The sequence below is a fragment of the Simochromis diagramma genome, unplaced genomic scaffold (genome assembly GCF_900408965.1).
Source record: "Simochromis diagramma unplaced genomic scaffold, fSimDia1.1 OVJJ01000026.1, whole genome shotgun sequence".
Taxonomy (NCBI): domain Eukaryota; kingdom Metazoa; phylum Chordata; class Actinopteri; order Cichliformes; family Cichlidae; genus Simochromis; species Simochromis diagramma.
This window is the reverse complement of record NW_024386985.1, coordinates 1166455-1187529: the sequence shown is the minus strand read 5'-3', so window position 1 is coordinate 1187529 and position 21075 is coordinate 1166455. Positions and strand designations below refer to the sequence as shown.

General features: G+C 39.7%; 1 protein-coding gene across 3 annotated transcripts in view; it reads right to left on the bottom strand.

The window, feature by feature from the left end:
• The window catches only part of nlgn1 (neuroligin 1), a 316481-nt gene that overhangs the window by 174923 nt on the left and 120483 nt on the right, over positions 1–21075 (bottom strand). For all 3 annotated transcript variants that reach the window (XM_040039866.1, XM_040039868.1, XM_040039867.1), the window contains one exon: positions 15783–15935. In XM_040039866.1, the coding sequence (XP_039895800.1) occupies positions 15783–15935 (153 nt within the window). The remainder of the gene's footprint in view (positions 1–15782; positions 15936–21075) is intronic.

The window sequence follows — 21075 nt, the reverse complement described above, 5'->3', positions numbered from 1 at the left end:
ATCTCCAAATGCAGTTGGTCTGATTGGTCAGATCTGTTTACTCGGTTCTTAAAAATCTAAAAAATTTTGCTTGCGTCAAAAAAATAAATGCAGGACATTTGTCCAGTGAAATTACGCAGTTAGTGTAATAAGCTGCATTAAGAACAGGTGAGTCAGAAAACTATTTTTAACCCACAAAATATTCACGCAGTTTTTACATGTCCAGTGTGTAAAGGCCTTAAGGCTAAAAGCTAAGGACAGCAGTTCAGCAAACTGATAAAAGTCCAGTTACAACTTTCATACTGAGGTTTGACTCACACAGGAATTCCATTTACATACACTTACATAAAATACACTCCATTTGCTGAGATCTTGTCATTTTAGCCAAGCATTTGTTAAAATCTTTACCTGAGACATACCTTACCAATCATTTCTTAAACTTAGAGGTCCATTAACTTTAACATTTTTAACTTTTTTTCTATCATGTTGCATTTGGCAGGGAAGGTTGTTCCAATGTATGTTGTTTCATGAGCAGAAATGCAAAGGCACAAATGAATGAATAAAGTGGGCTGCTATGCCCAAAACTTCTTTTTGAACAATAATAGTCTTTGTCAGTATCGACCAGCATGTAGGTGATGCTTCATTATATATATACATATTCTAATAAATTGTGTTCATTTTCAGAACACAAATAAAATAGAAGTGCTATTAAGAAAAACACCTGTATTCTCGACTAATAAGATTTGAGGTTGACAAGAAGGCGTGCGCGGTTAAGAGTCAGTTAGTGAGTCGGTTATCTTCCAGCAACACCCCGTCTATGTGAAAGCCTCTCCATGTGAATCGCTCATTAAAGCACAGCAGTGGGTACTGATAAAGAGAATTGGATTACTGTGATTAATACCATGTGTCACTTTTAAAGTCCTTAACAGCGTGAATCACACAGCACCATATATACAAGGAAATACGCTCACTTCTTGTTAAAATGTTTCACTTTTTGGAGTGAAACAATGGCAAATCTTGTGCCATTCATTTCAAGAACACCATGCCACTATATGTTAAATGCAATGCAAAGGTCACCGTCACCACACACCTCATGGGCACAACAGAGTTTGCGCGCACGCACACACACACACACACACACACACACACACACACACACACACACACACAGATATAGTTTAAAATAAAGTTATTAATATTAGCCACTTTAGAAAGTAGATTTCCAGAAGACAACACAGTTGGCTCTTCATAATCCACCCCACAAGCACTATGTTTCTGCACTCTGTCACTTAACTTTATTCCAATCAATAAGTCTATGGCTTTCTTTACAACTTGACCTGAAGGCATATTGGAAGCATGTACAGCTGCCTCAGTTGTTCTCTAGTGTGTGTGTGTGTGTGTGTGTGTGTGTGTGTGTGTGTGTGTGTGTGTGTGTGTGTGTGTGTGTGTGTGTGTGTGCGTCTTAACTCTTATGCCTATGTGTCCCATGGGATGTGGAACGTGCAGTGAATATATTATGGGATTAGTCTAAGTTAAACCAGTAGACATCAATGAGATTAGATATGGCTAATGGTAATACTAATAGTATTAACTTGCAGTTAATAATATATCAGATCTTTTGACAAATGCTCCATTACATTTTTTTTAGTTTGTATTCAGTTATTTTTGCCCATGGCTGTTGAAAGTATATCTGTTTATTCAGTATAGCTATTGTTCAGCGTATTTACGTCTTTTCTTTCTGTTCCACACCACAGATGTTCTTTGTCATGTCTCCCTCCGCTCACCCTCCACTGGTCACAGCAGATGGCCCCGCCCCTCCCTGAGCCTGGTTCTGCTGGAGGTTTGTTCCTGTTAAAAGGGAGTTTTTCCTTCCCTCTGTCACTGAAGCGATTGCTCTTAGGGGTTTGTCTCATTGCTGGGGTCACTCTGTAGTATTGTAGGGTCTTTACCTTACAATATTAAGCGCCTTGCCTGTTATTGTGATTTGGCTATATATATATAAAATTGAATTGAATTGAATTGAATAAAACTGGGGTGATTCTAGGCTCAAACCTTTAGTGGGCCTCACCTCCAAATCATTATGTCTTCCATACAGTCCCTTATAATTAATATTAAGGGAATATGCTGTTTCCAAATGTAATCAGCCCTTTTCACATTTGCAAACCTCAATCCAACTGGATACACAATATAACGTTAGCTTCAAAAGCAACCTAATTAGTTGGATGATCTATTGTAGTGTCTGAGAATAATTCAGAGTGAATAATACAGAGATTTCAGCATATTCACTGGTTTTAGTGTGGAGCCTTTACTTATCAAACCTGAGGCTCAGTCGTCAAAGAACTTCAATAACTATTTGTGGCAAAGCAGATAAGATGAGAAACATGCATATTCTTTCATATCAATGTTTTCTGTTTAGAACGTCCACTGGCAGTTTTTAAGCATGCTACTGGAAATCACACTGAGCATCCTTGAAATACATGAAAAATGACTTTGTGAAAAATGTTTTTTGTTCTTCCATCTAACTTCACTATTTGCTCACTCGTTCTTACTGTTCTTGTATATCTCTGTCTTCTCTACGTCTATGTCCACTCTTACTTGTTTCTTTTTGGTCGCTATGTTCTCTTCGTCCTGCTCTCAAACTAAAATAATAAAGTACATGATCTCCTTAGCTGGCAACCCCCAATATACCAGCAGACTAGTGGATCAGAAGGTTATAATTAGCTAATAATTTCTAGAGATTTAAGCATCAGAAAATGTTTTTGAAGCTATTTAGAGAACAAATAAAAAATAAGCAGAAACGTTACAAGTCACAGCAATAACTCCACATTATCAGAACAGTTTAAAACTTTTGCATTTCAGTTAAAGTGTGTTTTAAAAATGCATCGCTGATTTCTGTCATGAAATTCCCTTTTCCTCTGCCTTCTGCCACAACAATGAAAGTCTCATTAGGCTATTAATGACAAACTGCACTATTAAAGCAGCAACGCCTCTGTAAGAGTAACACTATAGCGTCAACAATACTGGACGAAAACCTATTTTCATTCTATTCTGTACTATTGTCAACAGACAGGTTAGGAAAATATAACATTTGAAGACAATGTCAGGAAATGATACTAAAAAGTTCTATTATTACTGCTATTAATATAGTTATTTTTAGGAGTGCTCTGATGAAATTTGGAGGTGCTTAAGCTCGCCTATGGAATAGAATATTCCAGGCAGTTTTACTGGAATATACTGTCCAAAGTCTTCAGCTTATCCACTGTGCTGGACATTATCTCTGCAGTTCAGATTCAGTCTGCTGTAGAAGCTGTGTGGCTCTGTTACTCTTCATTTTCTGCAATATTAGCAAACCTTCTGCGTTATCCTTGAGCCTATTCAAGCAGCTGACTGGATATCTCGATGTCAGCCAGTTCCTCTATTTTCCTCCTCATCACCCTTTGTTTTCCACTGTAATGTACTCACTTAGACATTAATCCAATGGACTCATTTCTTATGCTTCCAAGAGTGCTTCTTTCCCCCAGTTCACTATCTCTGAAACACAAATTGTCATGGTGTATTAAAAAGCTGTCATATGTTTACGCCCTTCTGGTAACTCCACCTATTTCAGTGTTAGCTACCCTCTTGATTAATCCATATCAGTTCTTTGCAATGGTCTTAAAAGGATGTTCAGCCCAAGCTTGATCAGCAGCGGTGAAAGAGCATCATATTGGTATAAGTTACCAGTGGTTTTGTGTGATGGCCTTAAATTGAACATAAGGATTGAAATGAAAATATAATCAAATTGTTCAGCTTCCTGAAATTCTGTGATTAGTACAGACTGAGGAGGCCGAAGGGCAGATTTGTTCAATAAGGATATAGACTGAAAGCAGAGGTTAGCTAGGCTCGGCCTATAAGCAGGGGTCAGCAGCGGTTAACAGTGTAAGTGTTAATAAATGTAAGGGTGGTGGAAAGGTCTCTCTGGGGCAGTAAATGAAATGCGCCTACACTTTCATTTCTCCGTTAGAGAAGCCAGAGAGACACCACCTTCGTACACACACACACACACACACACACACACACACACCTTGTCAACACTATGACCAGTTCACAGCTCCCTGGGGTCTGTTATGAAACTGCAAGCCCAGCACTTATGGATCTTTACTCCTGTTCTCTCTAATACATAAACACGCACCTACACAAACACTCAGCAAACACACAGACTAACTGGTACCTATTGTGAATCTGAGGTTTTACTTTTGTTTGTTTTGTTTTTGTAATGACAAGAAGAAGAAAGAGGGCTGCAACAGTTGGTATGGCCCGAGATAGGTCAAATACCTACGACTTCTACTGAGACTCACTTAAATCTATGTCATCCTAATTAAACTATACCAAATATGGGACAGGCACTAACAGGTCATTTGCATTCTAAAAAGTAATCAAGGGAGACGCTTCCAATTCAAATGACAGCGGCATACAGTGTGAGCAAGAGACGCAAGACGGGAAGGAGAGAGCAGAATAAGGAGAGAGAGAGTTGATTAATTGAAGGTGTATAATGAAGATAGATGTTGGTGTAAACACAAGTAGCTGAAGCCCTGCAGTGCTGTTATGTTTGAAGGGAGAAACCGAATCATTAATAATTATGCATATTAATACTGATGATTAAGTGGTTGATATTAATGGTTACTTCTCTAATTAGCATCAGCAGGATGCAATATGCTGTGGATTAATTTTACACATGCAAATCAAGCAGTGAGTCTGCAGTGATGACATGGCACTTCACTCCTTCACAAAATGCAATTTAGCCGAGGTTGCGGTGTTAACTTGTTCTACATTTTCCAGGTGAAAGAAACACAAGATCCTTCATGTTTCATTTGTAACAATACAAATATTACAACAAATTCAGATTCAACACCACAAATTAAACAAACTGAGCCAAAAAAGGGACAATGTGTATATTTAACTTTGAATAAAAGGTTCTGTAGAAGATGATGTCTTAGGATAGCAGTTAGTGATTTGAGGCATTGAAATCTCTTTGCCAGGAGTTTGTGAGATAATATCCAAATACACACACATTCACTCACCAAGTTTTTAATTATTCAAATAAAAAAAATGTTGTTTTCCTTTATTAAAAATATCAATGATGGGTTGAAAGTGATCAAGTTTTGGAACCCACCACGTCAGTACTATGTGTAAAATGCTGTTTGTTGGCTTCTGAAAACACTTCTTATGCAAATAAATAATTCAACTGAATTCAAATGAATTAAAAACAAAGAGAAAAGGAGAGCAAGAGAGAACAATAATGCATGAGGGAGATGGAGAGGAACAACAGGATCTTCCTGCGTCTCCACCACCTCCTCGTTCTCTTTTATCTTCCATATTGTTCTATTATTTCCATCGAGAAAAAAAAACAAATGAATACACAGCGAGCGGTGAGAGCAGTAGCAGCAAAAGAGAATGCTGACCTTTGAGAGGATTATGGGATTTGTTTAAGAACAAAGCGAGGAGGCAAATATGGCAGATGGATTCGGTAAAATAGACTATTTAATAGTGAGAAGCCTGAATTGCACAGAGAGCAAGAGAATAGAGGACAAAAACGAAAGGATCAGTGTGTTAATGTAAAGGTTTCCGAAAAGCAGATCACTAATCCCAGAAGAGATGCATTCTGATCCTGTCAGAGTACAGGATAGTTTGTCAGCGGCTAGAAGGTTTGATTGCATACTTAATGTTAGATTTATTAATACAGTATCATATTGGTTTGGGGGCATCTCTCACTCTTCCTTTCCATCTGGATTAGATTGCACATCACATGCTTTGATATGCGTCCATACATTTCTTGACTGTTCAACAAAGTTTTAGCAACCCAGTCAGCAGAACGAAATGTTGGCATTGCAGTTATGGTCACGTTTAACTACTCTTGTAGGCTGCATTTCTTTATATTGCTGGTAACTAACTGAAAAAAACTACATACATTTAAAAAAAGGAGTGGGTACATGATAACAAATGGTTAGAAGTGAGAGGAATAATCTGTATTAGACGAGCCTGTTTAATCCCAGAGGAATTTTCAGATGAGAGAAACAAGAGGCTGCAGAGGAGAGGGGGCAGCCATCCTCCAACGTAAGGTCAACTCTAGCAGCATTTTTGTGTTTATTCATGGTATGCAATAAACACACACAGAAAAGGATAGCAGCCCTGTGTTTACTGATTATCAAATGAAATTAACTCCATGCACCCCGTATGAAATCAGATGCACTGTGTGTGCATCCATCACCCTGAGCTCCACACCTCCCATTTTTAAAGATGCAGTATAAAGGGCACTAGTTTCTGCTTTCAGCGCTGCAGATAAATCAGTAGAATACCAGGATCATCATTCTTCATTCTGGATCAGCTCGCGAATGGTTGATGATTTTCGTTTTCCACTGATATCATTTTGTTCTCAACAAAGTACACAATGTATGCCAGTAAAGATTTTCAGCTTGAATATTTCATTCCTCAAAACCTGAAGTCTGATTTCAGGTTTTTTTGTAAAAAAAAAAAAAAAGTAATAGACACGCGAGCTAACAGACAAGCCAACATGAAAATGATCACGGGAAAGCTTTTCAACAGACCTTACTAACACATTTACACGTAAAAACATATTAGCTTAATAGCTTCTTAATTGTCAGGGCTCTGTGTGCGGCAGGCGGAGGTGAGGATCCAAACGCAGGAGCCAAGCCAAATTTCAACAGAAAACCACAGCTTTATTGCTGGCAAAGCACAAAACAACAAACACCAAGAACCAGAAACACACAGGTATGATCTGATGGTACGACGCAACAGAGAGCACAGGAACACACAGGGCTTATATACACAGGGAGGTAATCAGGGAATGAGAAACAGGAGGGAGACACAGCTGGGAGAAAGTGGACTAACGAGACAGGGGCGCAGTAGAACTGAACACCACACTCACATGAGACACAGACCTTCACAATAAAACAGGAAACAAGAACCCACTAAACAAAGACGCAGACAGAGAGGCAGACAGAATATAACACATGCAACTCAAACAATACATGAAACAAAAAATCCTTAAATATGGATAAACAGAAACAAGAAACTAATAATAATCTATCATCATCATCATCATCATCATCATCATCATCATCACCACCACCACAAGCACTACAAGAGAATAAGAAAACAATCCATAATGCAAAAACACACCAAAATAACTGAAACACAGATTCATCATAAAACCCAACAAAGCACCAGAGAAACATAAAGAACAAACCATCATTCAAAAATAAACCAAACCATAACAACTCAAAATACTGGGTCAAACTGACCCAGAACCGTGACATTAATAGCTTCTGGCACATTTTCTTTAATCAAATATTCCTATATTTAATAAAAAAGCATACTGTATATTGCTCAAACCAGAGCTCTCAAACTCTTTTAAAGGCATTCACATACTATTTCTTTGTTTTGCACTTTAACATACTCTCATTCGGCTTTCCACTCCCTCCCTAGCTGCCTGGTGTCTCAGCAAGATGCTCCTATCTGACCTCTAAAAATATGGTGACGGCAGATTTGTGACTCATGCTGATAACCAATCAGATGTTTTTTGTCGTGCACGGAGGACAACCCCCATAGAGTCCTAAATCACATTTTCTCTTCATAGTTCTCTCCCTTGGTCTCTCTGTCTTCTTTATTGCTTGTTGGCGATGGTTTTATTTGGTGCCGGCAGATAGTATGTGAGTTTCTTATTGGGCTGCAGAAAGGCTGGCAGACTGAGAAACTAAACATATCAAATTCAGACTTACCAGTAAATACATCAGTCCAATGAAATGAATAGAGTGAGGCAGTTCTAAAATGAACCCTTTAAGAAAGCTAATCATACAGATGTAGTTGCTCGAGACAGAACTGATCTACTCCACTACATTTATATCCTGCAGTGACTGGACCTGTTGCACACCACACACTTTGTTATGGGTAGATGGACATGTAGCGTGACAGGCAAACCCACAGGATGGTTTATACATGAACAAGCATCTATGTGTAAGCAGTCATTAATACAAAAGCACAAGATAAACTCTGATAAATACTTAACACTGTCACAGGGGTTGTGTAAATATACACGGGTTACCTATGCATGTAGACTGCAAAAAGATGCTTAGTAATAGCTTGATATGAAGGGATGTAATATCTATTTTTTCTCAACACGTCTCTCCATCTGCCCCCTGCGTCTCTACCCAGCTAATCAGCTTCAGTACAATCTGTACCAATCAGCTGTCTCAGACAGACCAACAGTGGTATTAACACAAGAGTGCATGTGAAATACAACCACAAATCTGGTCAGAACTAATTCCAGTATGCCCAGGAATCCAACTCTGTAGAGTCATATCAGTCATCCAGTCAAATCCAATTTGATTGATGTAACTTAAATTCAAATAGATGTTAGAGTAAAAAACAACGACGACGACGACATCAGCCCAGCGTCTGGTCAAACTCTTCAATATGGAGCCAGTTCAATTCAGTTTTATTTTATCTGTACTGTATAGTGCCAAATCACATCACATACCTCAAGATGCTTTATATTGTAAGGTAAAGACCCTTCAATAATACAGTAAAAACCCCAACAATTAGACAACCTCGTATGCGCAAGTACGTGGCAACAGTGGGATTGAAAAACTCCCTTTAAAAAGGACAAAACCTCCGGCAGAACGAGGGTGAGGGAGGGGCAGTCATCTGCTGGGACTGGTTGGGGGTGATGGAGGAGGACAGTATAAAAGACACACTGTGGAAGAGAGCCAAAGAGTAATAATAAATAATTATTAAATACAGAGAGGTATATAGACACATCAAGCCACCATCAAAGCAGCTGTGAAAGTAAATCGTTTTAAAGCATGTAGCTGAAGCAGGACATTTTGTAAAACACTGAGGGGGGTTAAAAACACAACTGCTTGGTTTGATTATTGATCTCACAGAACAAAAGAAATCCAAGCATAAAATGTGCAAAGAAAACAAAGAAGCGACAAAAAAGGATGAGGAGGAAATGAAAAGAGCTTGCTTGATCTGAAAGCTCATACTGATATGTATATGTATGTGTGTGTGTGTGTGTGTGTGTGTTTGTGTGTGTATGTGTGCTACATTTAATTACTGTTAATAGTTACTTGGGAGGTTAGCTGTATGAGCATTCAGACATCAGCAGACATTAGCATTCACGCCACATCTGTGAGTAAGATGGAGGTAGAAAGCAAACAAAGCTCAAAATAATTTTAAAGCTCACAGTTTTTCCATACATTAAGCACACTTTGCAATTCAGTTAGTATATTTTAGATGAGTAGAATTAGTACACTACTATATTTAAAAATATTCACTCCAGTTAGTATATTTGGTGTTAGTATGTTTAGTATTTGTATAATTGATTCCATTGGACAGTAAAGCAGTGGAGGAGAGTGAGAACGTTGCTACTTCATCATGTATCAGGGACTGGAAGCATGCACATGCAAGAATTAAGTACTGGTTTCATTTTAGCTCTTCTGATCTGAGCACTTTGTGTATTAAAGAGTTGTATTACATGGGATTTTAGTTACTTTAAACTTAAAAACTTTAAAAGCTGATTAGGATATGGAAGTTTGTAAAAGTAGTAATTTGTACTCAAAAAAGGGTGCAGGGTTTAGAACACCGTGATTGCCTGAATGAAACCAGCAACAACAGTTTACACATGTTTGATCACTTTCAGGAATGCTTCCAAACACTATGTGGTGAAAGCTCACATAAAGGCTGTAGCTATTAGTAGCCATGAACCGTGCATATTATTGTGAGGTGCGTTGGTGGCAAGGTGCAATGGTTGTGGCTAGAGCAACCTGGCGTTGTTAAACATGCCCAGATGGCTGACTGTTGTCCAAGTCTTGGCTAGATTAATCCAATCCGTGATGCATCGGGAAAGCTGCTGTAACCTTGCATTGCCAACCTTGCTGTTGCCAGATCACCATTAGCATAGCATAGCTTCCATTAGTATTGCTGCTCACTCATGAATAAATCACAGAAAAACTCAGCCAAATGAGTAGGTGAAAAGCAAACTGAGCACTGACATACACAGATCACCTCACAACCAGAATACTTCAACATAAGTCCAGTGCAATGACAAAAAAAAGAATGATTTTCATATGACTGAAATACTTCTAGCAATTTCAACTAAAACTTGCTAACCTGATCTAATTGGTTCTGTTAATGAATGTCCACACAAATATTACAGATGCAGTAAATATTTGCTGTTATTTTGCGATTTCTTCAGTACTTACTGTTTACACACAGTTCTTACCAAGGGGAAAAAACCATTTCGAATGGTACAGTATAGAAATCGCCAGTACAAGGCAGCCTGATTACAAAACAGTTTAGGAATTAATACAAATTCTCTTTCTGAACATGTATTCTGTTAAACAAAATGAAAAAGAAATACTCTAGTATCACTATCAGCAATTAAATTAACATGCAAAATACTAGACCACACAGATCGGGGCAGATTGCACTTTAATCAAAGGGCACATCTGGGCTGATTTCACACCAAAAGGATAGAAAGTCATGATTTCCAATCATGTCATCTGTCTTGTCAGCTCGCTAGCTTTCTCCTCAGAAATGCTGGGATCTTGGCAGAGGGTAGCACAGTGAAACTGGGAAATATTGAAGCAAATAGTACAACATGTCTCAATGCAGTCTGTCCACTGATCAAAGCCTTCTCTGCCCTAAAATAGCAGAGGAAATGTTTGAGCCCTATTTGGCAAATTTACAAGAAAGAACATCCAAGCAGTACGGCAAAGGACTGCTGATGATGCATTTAAATATGCCTATGTGCACACACAAAGAGAGAGAGAGAGAGAGAGAGAGAGAGAGCGTGTGACAATTAGTGTCCAGGATACAAAACTACAAGCATTACAACACTGTAAAGCTTTTATGGCAAAAAAGTTTTTGTACATAAAATGGCTTAATAGTGCTGAATAGCTTTGCAAGGACTTCCACAACTCCTACTACTGATACGTTTACTCCCTTAGTTACATACGAGGATTAAGCTTCACAACTGCCCCTCCCAAAAGCCCTTGTCAAATATCTACACACATACAGGTAATGGCTATGGACTTTTTGAAAATGTGTTTATTGTTAGCTCAGGAGAAAGCCTGAGAAAAGTGAGACAAAATGAAAGAGAACTAATAGCAATACCAATGTTTGCAGGTGGAGCAATCATTACACATGGATGAGAACTCAAACACTTTTGTTTAAAGATTAGATGCTCTCGAGTTTTTGAGAAAGCTGTGTCAGGGGTACTAGCAAGAGGAGAAGGTAGAGAAAAGAGGCGTAAAAGGAGTAATGAACCTAAATCATTGGAGTATTTGTTTCAGGGAGAAAGAAATTAATAAGCATGAAAATAATAGTCCTCCACACTTTGCCAGCAGGACAAAAACTAACAGGAAAGAAAAAGTCCAATTACTGTGGAAGGGGAAAAGAAAAGAAGATATATTAGAATAAAAAAGGGAGTGAGAGAGCGAGCATTATTTAGGAAGGTAAAGGGGAAATGCCTGTGTGAAATGCACACAGTCCTAATTTAAATAACTAGCTAGCCAAATCTGATATTTGTGGATTTCCTAATGTGTGCAGCATGCAGAAAAAATAACAAGCATGCAATCAGTAAAGTTTCTCAGTACATATCTTGGGACTCTTTGGACTAAACTACGCTGCTGATCAAATAATTAACGATAGCGCTAATGTTTAGGCTCATAAAAATGTTCTGTATATGTTTTCTTTATTATTAATTTTTTGTTTTATTTTGTGGTTGCTTTATCTTTAAAAGTTTGTCACGGAGCTCACATAGTCATTATGAACCTTAGTATAGTAAAACAATAAATGGAAGAATTGACAAATGGATCAATTTATGGATTCATTTTAAATGCATAATTATCGAACTATTATATTAACATGTTTTTAAAACATCTATATTCTGCTAGTCGGTCCTTTTCTCATGCCAGGTCTCTATAGGCTGGATCACAGTGCTGAAAGTAAGAGGAGCAGTAGCATGCAGAGAAATGGATATTTTACTGGCCAGGTATATCTTAAAACAATCAGAGGCTTGATGAATTGGCTGAATGGCTGATGTATGGCTGGAATGGAAGGGGTATTTGGAGAAGGTTTGAGTCAGGGAAATGCACCTCATCAATCAGCATGATTAAAGGTTTTGGCTGGGCTGAAACAAACTCCGCACTGTGAGGGCCTGGCCTTAAAGGCACAGTCCGCTTTTCAGCACTCCAACAGCCAAGCGTGGAGGCTTAAAGCTCACATATTACCACATGCAGTCAACATTTGTGACTCTGTGTTTGTCACAATGCCAGTATGATAGACATCTGGGATTAAACAATATTAAATAACTCAGTGTGACAGTTTCATAACTGCTCAGTAACAATCCCCTATATAAGTTTTATTCACTGGGGACACTGATGGGAATCGAAATGTTTTTATGACAAGGCGAGATTTTATATGATAATATCCAGCAAATTTCAGAATATTATCTCACTTTAAAGGGAAAAAAAACATTATACCATATTTGTGATAGAGCATTTAGCTTCTTAAGCACTTCCAAACAATTCAAACAAAAACTAACCTCACAGCAGGACTTCTGATTATAAACCAAGGGGGACTGAGATGGCACTTTGATAGCACTATACTATGTGTTTCATAAACACCCAATCTGCACCCTGGAGAAACTTCTGATTCATTAAACACACAACCTCCTACACACCCATGAACACACACTGACAGTAGCATACTATATGCATGCCCCATGGCCAAAATCATTGCAGCCAAGGCCCTTAACCCATAAATACAGCTTCGCGCCAGCAGCTCTACATATTTAAAGCCGCTAATGGTTTCCTTCGTAGTGCTCACTTGCACACACAAACACACTAAACCAAGGAGAAAAATCACTGGAGCGAGGGTAGGGATTTCTGTCAGCTGAGCAGCATCTCCAAGCAAACAGGTGCTGCAATGGCTGGCTGGGCAAGGTAAATGGTAAATGGCCTGTATTTGTATAGCGCTTTTCTAGTCCCTAAGGACCCCAAAGCACTTTACAGCCACCCATTCACACACACTGGCTACATTGTAGCCACAGCCACCCTGGGGCGCACTGATAGAGGCGAGGCTGCCGGACACTGGTGCCACCGGGCCCTCTGACCACCACCAGTACGCAACAGGTGAAGTGTCTTGCCCAAGGACACAACAACGGAGACTGTCCAAGCCGGGGCTCGAACCAGCAACCTTCCGATTACAAGGCAAACTCCCAACTCTTGAGCCACGATCGTCTGCATAGGTCAGTCCCACACTTTAGCCAACATTGGCCAACTGGCTAACTAGAGAACATAATTATAATGCTGAGAGCCTGGTAAATGTTAGTAGGTATAAAAGGTTTAAACAAACATTGTTTCCTAGTCCTTCTTAATTTTTGAGATGTGTAATATCTTTCATTAACTCCTGTATTCATTCTCTAATAAAGAGCTTTTTTTCCCCCATACCAAATGTTAAACCAAACACATGTTTAGTTATCATACCTAATATACGGGTTTATTCATTTTACGAACATGTGGTCGGCTGACTTTAATTAAAGAGGCTGCTGATTACATAATACATATACATGATGTCTGGACCAATGAAACATTAACATTCAATTCAGTTTATTAATATATCCAGTTCACAGTTTACAGCAACAGTAATATCAAGGTACTATATAATGTAACCTTAAGGCCCTGCAATATTACTGCGTCCCCTTTTGAAAAAGCACTTGGTGACCTCGGAGAGGAAGAACTCCCATTTAAGTGTCAGAGCCGTGTGGGCTCTGACTCTTAACAGTGAGAAAGAAAAACAACTTAGAGTCCAACACAGAACTTGTACTCAATTATACTGGATAACTGAATGGAAAGCCCACAAGCCCACTGATTATGAGTCCTATATCTACTGTCATTCACACACAGACACACACAAACACACACAGCCCACTAGAAGGTTGGGTAAGGTAAAGCTGCACACTTTTGCCCATTGCCAGGGGGGTAAACACAAACACACAGAGTTTAATCTGAGAGCAAACAGCAGTGCCTCATGTTAACCAGCAGGAATACACTTTCCCTCAACACTATGAGGCTTGGAGCAGTTAAGAGCTTGCACATGAAAAAGGGGCGAGTGGGGAACGGAGGGAAAAAACCAGAAAAGAATGAGAAGGAGGGAATGCCTAAGGGACTGAGGATTTCACCACTTTTAAAATAATTTTAAATGTTCTAAAATGTAACTGACTGATCTTTGGCTGGATTACTCTCACCTTACTTGCCTTTTTTTATCCTTTCTCAAGCTTTTGATGTGTGGAAGTGGTTCAGCTGCTTATGTAATTTCCATAATGCTTTATAACTATAATCTAAAGCTTTAAATGTCATTTGCAAACAGAGTTTGCATTGGCTACACCAGTTTATTCATAACAGGGAAATCCAAGATTTCAGCTTTGAACAGCAGGTTTTGGAGTGTGGAGTTCAGAAAAAGCCAAAATTGTGTTTTTTTAGTGTATGTAGAGTATGTGCACTTTATACACATGGTGTCTCTACAAACTGTAATAGTCTGCAATGAAGCTAAACTTTAGGGTGGATAGAAAGGCTGCCTATCTAATCACTAGATCTTTTTTTTAAATATTCATATATGTATATTAATTATCTGACTTCTAGCTGTCAAGAATTTTAGTACCACTGTTGATCTTTGGGTATCATTAGGACGTGTGTAAGAAAGCAACAGGTTTTTCAGCCAGTCTTAGTATTTCCAATTAAAGTATAACTAATGTAAAATATCAGAGTCTGAATAATTTTGAGATTACAGAGATGATGCAGACCACCTGCAGATCACACTAATATTTCACTGATATTGTGTTTCAGCTCTTCACAAAGAATATTATGTGCGCATTTATATTAATTCGCTAAATACGCCCTGACACACACAAACACATAGCTGTACATGCACGCACACTCACACACATGCCAAGAAAACTTTTTTTAATATATATTTGAGTGAAAGGCGGATATTGCCCTGTATCTTTATTCTGCTATCCGTTGATCACACCGGGTGAAAACCCCATAAACCAAAAGAGCATTTAAATGAAAGCGGTCCATTCCATGACAGCATAATCTCATTCAGCACACCTTTGTTTCTATCATGTGGCAGTGACATCTAAAAGAAGGAAAAAGGAATTAGGAATTACTCTGATGAGAAAAAAATAAGACAGGGGAGACAGAAAACTGAGATAGCCAGAAACAAAAGGGACTGAAAATCCATTGTACTAACTATATATGAAAGGAGGCAAGAGATGTACAGCAGAGTGATAACCAGGTTCAAACTATGCAGAGATGCAATCAACATGTCACTTTAAACAAATACGTAGATGAGCAAAGGATCAGAAAAGGGACGGCACAAACATTTTGTACTACTATGCCTGTCACCTGCCTACTTTAGCGTCAAAGTCAAGGAAGAATGAAAAGCAATCATCTCATAGAAAGCTCAAATTCAGTCTTTGGAAATATCGCAATCAATCAACAAAGAAATGACACCAGATATTAGCAAGAAATACCAGTTTGAGCCAGAACAATGTACAGACCAAAAAAAGAAAGGAAGGCAGAAAGAAAGAAAGGAAAAGAAAGAAATAAAGATATCCCTGGTCTTCGTCTTTTTAAGGCTAAGGTAATAGACTCAACATGACAAAAGGCATAAATAAAGGAAGAACAGACACGACACAACACGACAGCAATAATGGTCACTCATTGCAGGATCCTTACCTAGGACGCCAAGTCTGTAGTTTAAAGTGATGACAATCACGTTCCCATAGCTGGCCAGGATACTGCCATCAAACATATTCCCAGTTCCTTCCATGTAGGAGCCCCCATGGATGAAAACCATCACTGGTTTGGGGCTTCCACTCTCCCTAATGTCTAGAGGAGGGGGGGGGGGGGGGTGAAAAGGAGAAGGTGGAAGAGGCAGAAGGACTGGTTAGATGACATATTGAAAGCGACGGTCAGGGATTCACTTTCAAAACTTTCATTTGTAGGGGGCTTTCGCCAACCTTTTTGGCACACTGGCTTTCAACATAGAGACCTTGTCAGTTTTAGGCATCAAAATATTTTGTCAATATGAAAGCACTATATGACTGTTGTTATTGAGATATACTGTTTAATTTGTTTATCAATGTATCTAAATTCCATATGCATGTAAAGGAAAAACGATATTTGATGTGTTTAATTTAATGAGTTGTATTTTCCTTCAGGCAATGGACTGTCCAAAATGCCAGAATGGCAATCTGAAATGTCCCACTATACTGAGGAACTTTAGAGAATAACATGGGAGAAATTTTAATTTAATTTAATTTAATTTAATTTAAGAGCATATGAGGTTTGACAACTTTATGAAAAAGCTTTGTTTTATTGGAACATAATTTTACTTCAGTAAAGTAGTGTATCCTTTTTTTTTTCAACTGCAGCGAAAAGCTTACCTTGACTTTGTGAATATAAATGCATATAAGCACAGACTGATAGATGTAAAAACTAACTAAGCTTGTCTTTTAAAATAACTCAGCGTGATTTAAAGCAGATTTAATCATTTTGAGCAGTGAGAATCTATTAATGTAAAAAAGAAGTATGTGTACTTGCACCTGGCAAATGTAAGGTATGGCTCAGGAGATCTAACAACATGCGAGAGCCCATGTTCAAAACAAGGTTCCACTTTCATCTCGTTTTTCAGTGATAAGCCTTTTCATGTTGTTTCTTAACTGTTTCTATCAGTACATGTAGCAGTACACATCATTTATCCTAATGATGTTTTATAGTGAGGGATCAGGTCCAGAGAGAGATGAGAGAGTGTGCGGGGAATTAAAAGTAAACCAACCAAGAAAACAAAAGACAGATTCTGTCAATATTTTTTGATACTTTTCTAAACCAGAGGAGTGGCAAATTAGAAACCTCAAGAAAAACACACATTTTGATGGAACTTCTTGACACTAAAAGACTGATATGAAAATAGTTTGTAGGTGCCCCTATAAATGCAATGCATCAGCATCATTTTAACATTATTGCTCCTTTTTTAACTAAAATTTAGGACTATATCTATATCTTTCTATATATAGAGATATAGATCTATATCTTTATCTATCTATAGATCTATATCTATATATATATCTATATATCTATATATCTATATCTACAGGGAGTGCAGAATTATTAGGCAAATGAGTATTTTGTCCACATCATCCTCTTCATGCATGTTGTCTTACTCCTAGCTGTATAGGCTCGAAAGCCTACTACCAATTAAGCATATTAGGTGATGTGCATCTCTGTAATGAGAAGGGGTGTGGTCTAATGGCACCCTATATCAGGTGTGCATAATTATTAGGCAACGTCCTTTCCTTTGGCAAAATGGGTCAAAAGAAGGACTTGACAGGCTCAGAAAAGTCAAAAATAGTGAGATATCTTGCAGAGGGATGCAGCAGTCTCAAAATTGCAAAGCTTCTGAAGCGTGATCATCGAACAATCAAGCGTTTCATTCAAAATAGTCAACAGGGTCGCAAGAAGCGTGTGGAAAAACCAAGGCGCAAAATAACTGCCCATGAACTGAGAAAAGTCAAGCGTGCAGCTGCCAAGATGCCACTTGCCACCAGTTTGGCCATATTTCAGAGCTGCAACATCACTGGAGTGCCCAAAAGCACAAGGTGTGCAATACTCAGACACATGGCCAAGGTAAGAAAGGCTGAAAGACGACCACCACTGAACAAGACACACAAGCTGAAACGTCAAGACTGGGCCAAGAAATATCTCAAGACTGGTTTTTCTAAGGTTTTATGGACTGATGAAATGAGAGTGAGTCTTGATAGGCCAGATGGATGGGCCCGTGGCTGGATTGGTAAAGGGCAGAGAGCTCCAGTCCGACTCAGACGCCAGCAAGGTGGAGGTGGAGTACTGGTTTGGGCTGGTATCATCAAAGATGAGCTTGTGGGGCCTTTTCGGGTTGAGGATGGAGTCAAGCTCAACTCCCAGTCCTACTGCCAGTTTCTGGAAGACACCTTCTTCAAGCAGTGGTACAGGAAGAAGTCTGCATCCTTCAAGAAAAACATGATTTTCATGCAGGACAATGCTCCATCACACGCGTCCAAGTACTCCACAGCGTGGCTGGCAACAAAGGGTATAAAAGAAGAAAAACTAATGACATGGCCACCTTGTTCACCTGATCTGAACCCCATTGAGAACCTGTGGTCCATCATCAAATGTGAGATTTACAAGGAGGGAAAACAGTACACCTCTCTGAACAGTGTCTGGGAGGCTGTGGTTGCTGCTGCACGCAATGTTGATGGTGAACAGATCAAAACACTGACAGAATCCATGGATGGCAGGCTTTTGAGTGTCCTTGCAAAGAAAGGTGGCTATATTGGTCGCTGATTTGTTTTTGTTTTGTTTTGAATGTCAGAAATGTATATTTGTGAATGTGGAGATGTTATATTGGTGTCACTGGTAAAAATAAATAACTGAAATGGGTATATATTTGTTTTTTGTTAAGTTGCCTAATTATGCACAGTAATAGTCACCTGCACACACAGATATCCCCCTAAAATAGCTAAAACTAAAAACAAACTAAAAACTACTTCCAAAAACATTCAGCTTTGATATTAATGAGTTTTTGGGTCACTGAGAACATGGTTGTTGCTCAATAATAAAATTATTCCTCAAAAATACAACTTGCCTAATAATTCTGCACTCCCTGTATATCTATATCTATATATATATATCTATATATCTATATATCTATATATCTCTATATATCTCTATATATATATATATATCTATATCTATATATATCTATATCTATATATATATATCTATATCTCTCTCTCTGTCTACATATGTATCTATATATATATATATCTAGATATATATATATAGAGCGTAGTGGTTAGACTACACGCCTTTGGAACAGAGGATCGCAAGTTCGATTCCTGCCTGGGGCGTCTGTATCCAGTAAGGGTCCTAAGGCTAGACCCCCTATGCTAAGCAAGCCTACCGCAGACATGAGCGAGACAGATAAATATGAAGGTATGCCGGCTCGGACGTCGCCCGGATCAACAAGGTCCGCGTCAGGTGTTGAGGAACCAGGGCACCCTGACGAAAAGTGGGCTACTGGAACAAGAAGGCATCGGTGGGCAAGAGACGAAAACAGGGCGTTGTTGGAATGCTACTACGCAAGTAACCCTGGCGGAAGGGGCTACATGAATAGGATGAGGGACCTATGGATTCTTCGATACCCAACATCCACAATGACGGCGAAACAACTAGTAGCTCAGTGTTCCAACATTCGAAAGAAGGGACTGCTCTCACAGCTAGAGATTGACGAGGTACAACACAAATGCTACGGCAAGGAGGAGTCAGGACGCCAGGTCAAGGGGGAGATATCATCACCCCCACCCGAGATTGGGTACATAGCCCCAAGTGCGATAGGAGAAGGATCGTTGAGTGCGAGAGGAACTGACCTGAAAAATAGGATCATGGCCAAGCTTGAAACCTGGATCCCCCGTAGCCGGTTACCAAGATTACGTGAAGTACCCTCAGAAGGTCTGCTAGATGATGTTAATGCAGCACTACGGACAATACCTACAACCACAATTACCGACACTAACAAGATGATCTACAATACGGCAGAAGTGATCAGTGAGATACTTGGCTACAAGTTGAACAGCCACAAGGGGCAGTACCCTCCATGGAGAAGGAGGCTAGAGGGCAAGATCAAAGTAGCACGGAGAGAGGTTAGCCAACTAACGGAGTTGCAGAAAGGTGTGACAAAGAAGGTGCATAAGAAATACAGCAAGCTGTCCATACCTGAGGCCTTGGAAACTGCCAAGCAAAGACTCACAGCCTTGGCCAGCCGCTTGAGGAGGTACACCAGAGAGATAGAAGGCAGGAGAATAAACCAGCTGTTCTCCACAGAACCAGCAAAGGTGTACTCTCAGTGGCAAGGGAACAATAATAATAAGAGAACAGCACCACCAAGGCTGGAGACGGAGCAATACTGGAAGAGCATATGGAAGAAGGATACAACCCATAAAGGCAATGCTCAGTGGCTAGTGGATCTGAGGGCAGACCACAGCGACCTCCCTGAACAGGGTCCAGTAACCATCACAGTGGCAGATATCCAAGAAAGGGTCTCCAGTATGAAGAGTTGGACAGCACCAGGGCCCGACATGGTTCACGCCTACTGGCTGAAGAAGCTGACTGCACTCCACGAGCGTCTGGCAGCACAAATGAACCAGCTGCTAGTTAACGAGAGACACCCGGAATGGCTAACCGAAGGTCGGACGGTCCTGATCCCCAAGGACCCCAAGAAAGGACCAGTCCCCTCCAACTACCGACCAATAACCTGCCTCAGTACTACATGGAAGCTCCTGTCAGGCATCATATTGGCTAAGATGAACAGGCACATGGGTCAATACATGAGCGGGACACAGAAAGGAATTGGCAAGAATACCAGAGGCGCAAAACACCAGCTACTGGTAGACAGAACAGTCAGCCGAGACTGCAAGACCAGACTGACCAACCTGTGCACTGCCTGGATTGATTACAAGAAGGCCTATGATTCAATGCCCCACAGCTGGATACTGGAATGCCTAGAATTGTACAAGATCAATGGGACCCTAAGAGCCTTCATCAGGAACTCAATGGGGATGTGGCGTACAACACTAGAGGCCAACTCCAAGCCCATAGCACAAGTCACCATCCAGTGCGGGATCTACCAAGGAGATGCTCTGTCCCCACTGCTGTTCTGCATAGGCCTGAACCCCCTCAGTGAGATCATTAACAAGACTGGCTACGGATACCGACTACGGAACGGAGCAGTTGTCAGCCACCTCCTGTACATGGATGACATCAAGCTGTATGCCAAGAGTGAACGAGACATCGATTCACTGATCCACACTACCAGGCTATACAGCAATGACATTGGAATGTCGTTCGGACTGGAGAAGTGTAGTCGGATGGTAACAAAGAGAGGGAAGGTAGTCAGAACTGAGGGGATTGAACTACCAGAAGGCAACATTGC